We start from the raw sequence: 9,894 nt of genomic DNA on the forward strand, positions 1-9,894 counted from the left end.
TGAATGTAAAAATCATATTTTTAAAAATTAAGATTTCCGAATAAAAAAAAATTCTCCTCTACCAAACACCCTAATCTATTTACTATACTCTCTAAAAGAAAATAAAACGAATTGTGAGTTACTGTTCCTAAAGGGCTCTCTGCGCGACTAACATGTGGGCCCCGTTTTGGACAATTTAACCCTTTTATAGATTACTTCAAGTATATTAATCCAAATATGCAGGACTGAAAAATATTTAAATGTACATATCTTATTCTCAATTTCTTATAAGTAATGTAACTCGCAACAACGTGTCGGTTCTTTGCTAGTCCAAAACAAACACGAATAATTAACTATTGGAAGAGTCCTGCCAAACGAACAGAAGGATAGGAGTTCAATTTGAACAGGAAATACCGAAATACAAGCCATTAACTTTGATATGGACAATCTTCACTTACAAACGTCAATCGATTATCCTTACCCCGCCCTGACCATACAAGAAATGGACTTGTACTCTTCAACAAACCAAAAAAAATAAAATAAAAATAAAACGATACCCTGCTTGGCAATTGTATTAGAACTTACAAATTTAGCAATTCTGTGATCCTGGATACATCACATAAAGCAGATGATCTCAAAATGCTTTCTCAAAAAACAGGACATACCGACTCACCAGAATGAATCATAAAAGTTTTAGTCTATCAACAACTGATCATAATAACGATGACCGACCTCAAAACTCTCCATTTTTTAACAGCAGATAACATTGTAAAATTTTCATGTCCAATTACAAATATATTATATTCAGAAACCTCGTAATATCATGAATGATTGAAATTCGGTATGCAAGGGGCCTGTGGATGCATTCGTTAAGTATTAAGGGGTTTAACTATTTTATTGAAAAGTCCAATTTGTTATTTAAGTTTAGAAAACTAACAGAGAAGAGAAAGAACCCTGCCTTACAGGAGCTAGCCACAAAAGTGTGACATTCATAGAATTGACAATTTCTTCATTTCCATCCATTATATAACAGAAGTGAGTTTTCATTTACAAAGCAGATGACAGGATAAACAATTTGAGTAATTTACTTTATCAGCTTCAAAAAAGGAGCTAAATCCTAACCTCATGTATTGGTTACCTGTACTTTCAACTAGCCAAAAAAATCCCACCAAGGTTACTAAATAACAGGAACACTCCCGTTTGGTTGCTGCATTGTTCCCAGTGGATTTCCTACAAAACAAAACACATCACTCTTATGGACAACTTATTCCCATAATCATAATAGTCTAAATTGAAAATAAAATAAAAAAGAAAAAGCAAAAGTATGACAAGTAAAAACATGCTATGATTTATCTAAATGCAATGAAGGTATTACTGCAACATTTCTGTTTCTTGTCAAAGTTTGCCCTTCAAAGCTACTCATATCATAACAGTTAGCACCAAAATGCTGTGAATCCACTAGCAGTCATATAGTCCGAGACACTCTTGATGATTACTTAATTTTCTTGATTTAGCATATGCTATATAATTGGCACCGGCAGCTTCTTTTAATAAAATAACCAAAAAGACAGCTTAATTACAAATTACCAGTGTTGCTTGCAAAAGAATAAGACTTCGGAAGAAAGTTGCTTCTTGTCAAACCAACTTGAGTAGCTGCAGACCTTGAAACATTATCAAGAAGAAACTGATTTGACAAGCCACCACTTGGCAGTCCTCCTGCTTTAAGCACGCAAACTTCTGAACTTTTTGAAAGAACATGATCAGATTTTTGAGCTGAGCACAAAGTTGGCGAGGGGCTCTGTTTTTCAAATAAACAAAAACAAATAATCAGAGTCTTTAGCATGGAATTTAGCTTCTTTGTTTGTGGGATAGCGCGGGGAGTGAGGAGACGGGAGGGACATCAGTCTTTAGCATTCAGACAGAAAGTTATAGCCTGCCAGTAGAGTGTAGATCTTAATTTCTGATTATTTTCGTCCTTCTCCGTTTTTAATGACCAAAAGATTAAAAAAAATGACCTAAAGTCAACAACATACAAAATATTAAATTATGTGTATGTCTGGTGCATATATCTAACATTGAATTACATCCCAGCAACATAACTTAGGTCGCAAGACTCAAAACCTATAATAAAATTAATCAGCCTTAACTAAGAAGAGTGAAGATTTTACATACCTCCTTGTTGAGCATGTTGTCCATTTGATCAAATGAAGGGTCCTTCTGACATGAATCCTGGAATGCAACCATCTCTCTTTGTGATGCCTTTGGACTCGTAACATTAGTGCACAATTCCTCATTTAAGTCCTGGAAGTAAAGATGACGAATTGCGGCACGCAGTCGATTTGTCCTTTGTGAATAATAAATCTTCGTAGCAAGGGGTGCAGGAAAATCTAAAAAAAAACACACACACACACACACACAAGTTTTGTACCAACACCAGAGAGAAACAGAGAAGTCATATTAGAAGCACTAAAACCTGAAGAATTTAATGAAATAAATATTTGAGGAATGGGCTTCCATTCCACAACAGTTGCAAAAAGGTTAATGACTTGTTAAACTGAAACTATATATTTATTTTTTATACCATTCTTCATAACATGTCCATGCTGCACTCGGACCAGCCCAAGGTTTTTATGGTTAAGGTCTCCATGTTCTGAAACAGTTCTTTCAAGCGAATCCTTGCCTGAATGAATTTAAGAAAAAAATAGATTATTCTTACCATGGCAAGGCCCAAACCCCCAAAGATATAACAGCATAATACAGTAAAAGCAATAGTAGAATTGTCATTAATGCCACACTCAAAAGTTACAGAAATAAAGTGTGCACTATGCCTACCTACAAATAAAAGTCAACTAGAACACAATTGCAAAAAAAAAAAAAAAAAAAAAAAAAAACAGTAAACAAGATCAATTCCACTATTTTTCACATAAAAAAATATAACAGTATAAAAAAGCTCTGGAAGACTATAATTCATTTACTATGGACAGCCAACAAAGGAAGCCTTTTGACTGTATTTGGAAGAAAATTATGAAACAATTACCAGGTAGTTTCTCAATAAAAAATTAGATATCCTTCAGTGTCCAGATACAAAGAATTTTAAAAGTATGAAATGAACTTTTACATTTGAGCACAAATTACATATTTGATAAATACATTTATTAGAGATTTTTAACTGTGGGCATGCATGAAGATGAACAGCGTTTGTATACAATCTTAAATTTATGATTGCAGAGCAACTTGATTTGATTATTTCAAATATCTAATTGCAAATTTTTTGAAAGGATATTTTAACTTTGATGTTACCTCTTAATTTTGAATAGGGATTAATGATCTAGCATTAAATGTGTCTATGCTTGCACACCACCATGTTCTCAAAATATAAATGCCTATGTTCTAGTGTGTCTAATGATAACTTGAATTTTACTGAGGCACAATTCAAATGTCATGTCATTCATCAGTGAGTTCATGCTTCATATGTTTTTTCTTGTTTCTACAAGTAACAAAATTTTAAAGGAATTGAAATAATGAAATATTGTAGTCAAAACTGAAACAAGGATTGTTTAAGTGATTGAAACAAAATTGATAATTGTGTTCGTACATCAAGTACAGCATTTGTATTTAAAATATAATTCATTAGCCCAAATCTACAAGAAAAAACTCATACTGGTAAGTCCTGTAAAAACGAATGACTTCAGCACAAGTAATTGCAAACTTACGAGTAATTCCATCAGTAAAACTCGCAGTTTTTGTCACTCCAGATTCTGTTCCATGGCTTTCTAGTATAGGTAGATGTGTGCTTGCTGTCCTGCAATAGACAATACATTGGGAACAAATTCAAGAGGGGTGCTTAAAAGCCACAATAAGAAATGAGAAGAAATTTTAAATTTCAAACATAAATTTTAAACAAATATGTAAATTAACTTCATTGATAGGATCTTCTAGTTCGTAATCATGATTAATATGACAATCAGGGCAAGTTATACTAATTCTAGTTTATCCTGTTTCAGTAAAGAGGAGGGATACAGCTCAAATGACAAGCATTCACTCTGAGCTCAATCTATATACTTTATTATTGATTAAAAAATCCCTTGCTAGCTTTGCAAATAGTTTTTCTATTTAATAATATAATATAATAATTTTAAGGGAAGGGAGAGGAGTGGAGATTTACAACGAGAAATGAGGAGCTCAAATTCATTTTCTATTAATTATGATCATTTTCTGCTACCAAAGGCACCCAAAACCACAAGAGAATCCTCCAAACAACATAATGTTTTGCGGCCACAAGATCAATGACAAATTGACAATGATATCAAAATATCATACTATGTATATGCATGTATGTACGTCTGGTGAACTAAGAAAGCATACAATTTATGACGTTTTGCAGGAGGATGCATTATGGAAGCTGGGTGATCTCCATTTCCAGGATTAATTCTGGTGCCTTCCATCATAGATGCTGCACCTACACAAGTTGAGTGTCCTATGAAAATTGTAACTACAACAAAGCAATTTTTCATATTGATTAACATATCAATATTATGGCATTACCGACACTGCAGAAAGTAAAATCCTACTCCCAGACAACAAATTTGTGAAATACGCCCAACCATAGTACCAAGAAAATAGGTAAAAAGGGATAAAGCCCATCTTACCTAAACATAAGAAATTAAATGTCTAAACTATCAATGTTGTATTAAATATTTGTAAAAATAAATAAATAAATAAATATATGTTCACCGATATAACAAGAGGTTTTAATCAAATCTGAAAACCAAAGAAAATTTACTATACAAAACAAGGGCATAACATAATTTTCCAGCAGCACACAGATATAATAATTAAGGAAAAGCTAATTTTTAGTTCCATAAAAATCATCGTAAGCGCACAGTAACATTATTGGGCTGTTGGGGAGGGTCAAAGTGAAAGCCAACACAAGAAGTTACAGATATAACATCAATTAACTAAATAATGGGACAAACACCAAGATGCCCTTATTTGTCCAACAAATAATTGGCGAATTGATTTAAACTTAGCAAAACTTACTATAAATAGCAATCATGGTTAAAAGTGAGGGCATAAGAAAGACATATGTCAACTTCCATCTGACAATTGCACAATATCAGAAAGTGCCAACAGACAAAAAATTGGGCTTTTACCTTTTACCTCATTGGAAAAGGGATTCACGCAGATTTGACTGTTCAATTGGGATTGTGACACAACAGTGTGAATATTATCCATAGACTCAGACCTTCTCCGCTCCCCAACTGCAGTAGCTTGGTCTATAAGGGGTTACAAGGCACAAAAAATAACTTTATGACAACCTATCATTAGAATGCATTCAGTAAAACCACAGGACTCCCTTTAAAGTGGAAATCACACTAAAGAAATCCAAATACAACTTTAAAAAGATGTGATTATTATATAGTATCTCCAAAGGTAATCAGCAGAGGATTAAAGCAGTAAATACTAAAACTACACTAGGTAGGCAAAAAATCTGACAGAGCGAACATAGTATCCAAACAGTATTTGCCACCGGTTAATTCTTATTTTCAGGATACTTGCACAAGAAGTTGATGACTTTTTCTTTTCTTTCCTTGGAGGTTTTCGATTCCCTGTGCTGCCATCAAGCTCCAAGCTAGTTTGTTCTGTGAGCTTTAATGACCTACAAAGTTCTGACAAAATGGGGGAAGAGGGAGAGGAAAAATGAGGAAAATTCAATATTACTATCTTTTGAAACAAAAGATGACAAAAAAAAAAATAGCTTAAATAAAACAGCAAGCATCATATGCAGGTTAACTCAATAATTTGGAAATTAACAGGATAATATCATGAGCATACAAAGCCACATGGTAACTGATTGTCAAACCTCAGATATCACATGAAGAAGGACCAAAAAGTTTAAAAACAAATGGAAAAGGGTCCACCACACCTGCATGAGAAGCAAATTGGCTGTCCTTGATTGGTTTCTTGCAATTGTTGCAGCGTACCTCAAAAAGGATACCAAATTATCAGTTAAATAATTGATACAGATCATATTTTTCAAGCAGATAATGCCTGCAGATGAACATATTTACAATAGCTAAATCAATTCCACAATCTAGAAAGTTGATATAATAAGCAGAAACTGTTTCCAAGAAACTGTTGAACAAGCTATTGTGCTATTGTGATGAATATCCATCCTTGTAAAATGTAACAAGGTCAAATTAAAAAATCTTTGTTGACAAAAAAATAATAATACATGCACAAACAATAACTCAACTTTACAGGTGGGATTGGCATATTAGAGAAACTCCTAAAAATAAAAATCAAGCAAAAGATCAGAGACTACAGCCTATAAGGACCACTTGACATCTTAAACTAGAGCAAGCAATTAAAGACTTAAATCAAGGATTGCTTTAGTTGCATAAGGCTATAAGCTCGAGTAGTAAGAAGATTTTGAAGAGTTTATTACAGACGCAAAGCCAGAGTCATAACCCAAACTATACTCCTCAATTGACTACGGTAAGTACTCTGCCTCAATTCGTACATCACAGATTGAAAAAAACAGTTGATTCTTGATAATCATATTACTTGCTGCAAATATCATATATAAATGGGAGTGAGGGTAATATAGTGATCAATAGAATTTTAAAACAAAACCAAATGACAGAAATTAATAGATTAAAGACTAAACTGACTATGTGCAAATTAAGGTGGTATTACACATAAGGAAGCAATAATGGGCTATAATTATTACTCTGCAATACCCAGTGGCAGTAACATAATGGTGGATCCATTGAATTCCAATAAATCCTCAACTCCAATAAGGAAGCCACATGAAAGGTTCAAGAAAGGCACTTGGGAAAAAGCAAACAAATACTAATCCACCAGCACAGAAAAAAAAGACTTTTCTTTAAAAAAAAGAAAAAAAGAGTCAAAACTTACCAGCTGCAAGGGATCAGTCATGGGCCTCTCCCCATAGACATGCATATCTGTGACATAAAAAACGTTAAGCAGCAGTTTAAAAAATTAAACCCTAGTGCAAGGCTCCTCAACTTGCGAGGGTAAGGGTGAGAGTCGATTGTACGCGGCCTTACTCTTGCACATCAAGCAGCAGTTAAAAATCCCCAAATAAAAAAATGATGAAGACTGTACCCAAAAAAAAAAAAATGAAGACTGAAAAAGGAAAACAAATTAAGAATTACATGCATGAAATTCAAGCAAAAATGCAGAATAGCAAAATCATGAAAACTACACATGCTAGTATAACCATAATTGGTGGAAGTTTCACATTGACAAAGCTCTAATCCCGCCACACACCAAAAAAACAGAAAAAGACATTTATTCATTTTCAATATATGACAGTCATCACCTTGACCCTGCTATCAAATTAAGTCAAGCAAAAACTATATCACCAAATTAGAAAGGTTGATTCACACAGCAAAAATAAATAAAAAAATGAAAAATTAAGACAACCTTTTTCAGGAAGCAAATTTGCTTCATCTGCCTCACGTAGTTCTCTACAAATATAATCAGCAGCATACCTCTGACGGGCAAAGTCATCTTCCAAGGCCATGCACGAACAAAAGATGTCAACCAGAAATTGAAAATTAATATCCATAAATTAAAAACAAAAGGAACAGTAATACTTTTTGCCAAGCATATATAATAATATAACTCCACCAAACAATGTCAGGCAACATGACTAATAAAATCTAAGAGGTAGCGGTCTCGTGCTACCTGCTATGGTTTGAGAAAATCTTGCAGCAGCCAGAAGCCTAGCCATGACTTGCATTCTCCCACTTCCAGGGGAACATACAATTGAGAGGAAAAAAAAATAGTATATCTGCACGCCACAAACATCACATCAGTTTCAGCAACAGCGATGATCATGCATAGAGTTATCAATTTTAGTATAAAAGTAGTAAACAAATCGGGAGTAACACCGATACGAATGCGGAATACGGAACGCGAGAGATACCAATGAAGGAAGCCTGAGCACACAGAGAACAAACATTCGCGAAGTAAAAAAAACGGAAATCGAGAGGGATCGTAAAAACGGAAGAACATTACCTCGAACTGCGAAAAAACGGGTTCAGCGAGAGAGCTTTGAGAACCCTAAAAAAAGGAGGGAGAAATAAGGGAATTGGGGAATAGAGATGATTTGAGAGCAATGCCTGTAGAGAAGAGCGCGTTGGAGCTTCGGGTGAGATCAGCAATGGCGGAAGAGAAAACCCTAGAACACAGAGAAGAAGAAGAAGAGAAGAGGATTTACCTTGTTTTTTTATTTTTTTCTAATATTGGTTGAATGGGAGAAAATGGTTTTTCTCTCTCTTCTCCGATGGGGAGAAGAGGGAGAAGGCAAAAATAGGAAAAGCTTCGCGGAAGCGAGTTTAGCCGTGGGTATACATTACAAGCATCACCGTACCGTGCTCTGCGCCACACTGTACCATAAATTATTTTATTATTATTATTAGGGTTTGGTGTTTGTCATTTTAAATTAGGGTGTTCATAAGCGATTCAAACCGCGAAAACCGAATAAACTGAAAACCCAAAATTTTAATTGGATTGGATCGGTTTTCATACCGATCCAATCTAAACCGATCGAATATATTAATTATCCTCTACCTACTTGTCTTTTCTCCAATTATAGACCAAAAATTTCTAAACTCAAGACTCATTAACTCATCAACTAAACTCAAAAAAAAAACTTAGTCACGTCTCATCAACTATAGTATTGTTTACTAATATTTTTGTATTTAATTTTTTTTTTACAGAGCCAATTATATAAAAGATGTTATTTGCACAATAATCATGAAACTAATTTTAGGATATTCAAAAAATCGAAAATCGATCCAATCCAAACCGAAAAAAATTGGATTGGATCGGATCGGATTTGAAAAAAATTTAAACCGAATAGATGGTTACATGATCAAACCGAAGGGATTGGATCGGATGAGTTTTGCTTCCAAAAGATCCAATCCAGACCGTGAACACCCCTAATTTTAAATGACATAAGTTATGTCATCTTAAGAAAGAGACAGAAAAACAGAAATCATGGGAGAGAGAAAGTGAGTGATTTTTTTAAATTTAAAATTTAAATAAAAAAAATTATGTGTTTGTCTCTCTGTTAAAATGCCATAACCTTATGTCTTTTAAAATGACAAACATTTTTCATTATTATTATTAGGGAGAGGTTATAGTTACAATCTTTTTTTTTACAACCTCTTACAACCATATATCATAACGGTTGATTTCCGCCAATCAACGGTTGTCATTTATTATGAATTGATAATTAATTAATGAGTTTAATTTGTGAAAATCATAACCGTTGATTGGCGGAAATCAACGGTTATGATATGAGGTTGTAAAAAAAAAGTTGTAACTATAACCTCTCCCTTATTTTATTATTATTATTATTATTTGTTTTGATGATTTGGCCATTGGCCAATGCCAGGTCTTCTTCAATTCAACTTCCCTACATCTACATGAACGGCCAAGTTTACATGGAAAAATTATTTTTAATTTTTACTTTTCTTAATTAATCTTTGAAGTTTGAATTTCGTTTATTGTTACAATAAGTTTTTCTATTAATTCATTTTAAATTATTAGTGGTGATTCTCGGCCATTTTTATTAAAACTAAACTATTGATTATTTATTAATATTTTTATTCAGAAATTCATATTGTTTTTATTTTTTTTTAATTTCTTAAATTAAATAAAAAAAAGACGTACATCTTCGGCTCAACCAAAAAACAAAATCACGTTTCACAATAAATGTCATATTCTTCACATGACACTATTTTGATCTTTGTTAAATTTTCAAACTCGTCTTGTTCCGTTTCACGATTAAAATGCACTCCAGGGGAACCTAGCCGTAGTGGTCCATTTTTAAAGGTTGTAGGTAAAGGTAAATAGGAATGGATCCTCACTTAATAT

The 9,894-nt window shown here is 33.4% G+C and overlaps 1 protein-coding gene across 5 annotated transcripts; it reads right to left on the reverse strand.

Annotated features, from left to right (window-relative positions):
* Window positions 1-1,001: 1,001 nt before the first annotated feature.
* On the reverse strand, window positions 1,002-8,367 carry LOC133316603 (uncharacterized). Of its 5 annotated transcripts, none has more exons than XM_061518377.1 (14): window positions 8,231-8,367; window positions 8,029-8,132; window positions 7,696-7,801; window positions 7,432-7,518; window positions 6,901-6,947; window positions 5,906-5,963; window positions 5,535-5,648; window positions 5,133-5,249; window positions 4,345-4,438; window positions 3,693-3,781; window positions 2,561-2,659; window positions 2,152-2,366; window positions 1,567-1,777; window positions 1,002-1,209 (listed from the first exon to the last, which is right to left on the reverse strand). In XM_061518377.1, exons 3-14 carry the CDS (start codon window positions 7,748-7,750, stop codon window positions 1,157-1,159), a joined length of 1,239 nt encoding a protein of 412 aa, XP_061374361.1. In that variant the 5' UTR covers window positions 7,751-7,801; window positions 8,029-8,132; window positions 8,231-8,367; the 3' UTR covers window positions 1,002-1,156. The 5 variants fall into 5 exon arrangements, with proteins under 5 accessions (XP_061374361.1, XP_061374362.1, XP_061374364.1 ...); XM_061518378.1 differs by having other exon boundaries at window positions 8,029-8,073; window positions 8,231-8,296; XM_061518380.1 differs by having other exon boundaries at window positions 5,133-5,240; window positions 8,029-8,306.
* Between the last annotated feature and the right edge of the window lie 1,527 nt (window positions 8,368-9,894).

This window comes from Gastrolobium bilobum, unplaced genomic scaffold (assembly GCF_033153095.1).
Source record: "Gastrolobium bilobum isolate Gb01-03AN ecotype WA unplaced genomic scaffold, APGP_CSIRO_Gbil_v1 utg8498, whole genome shotgun sequence".
Lineage (NCBI taxonomy): Eukaryota > Viridiplantae > Streptophyta > Magnoliopsida > Fabales > Fabaceae > Gastrolobium > Gastrolobium bilobum.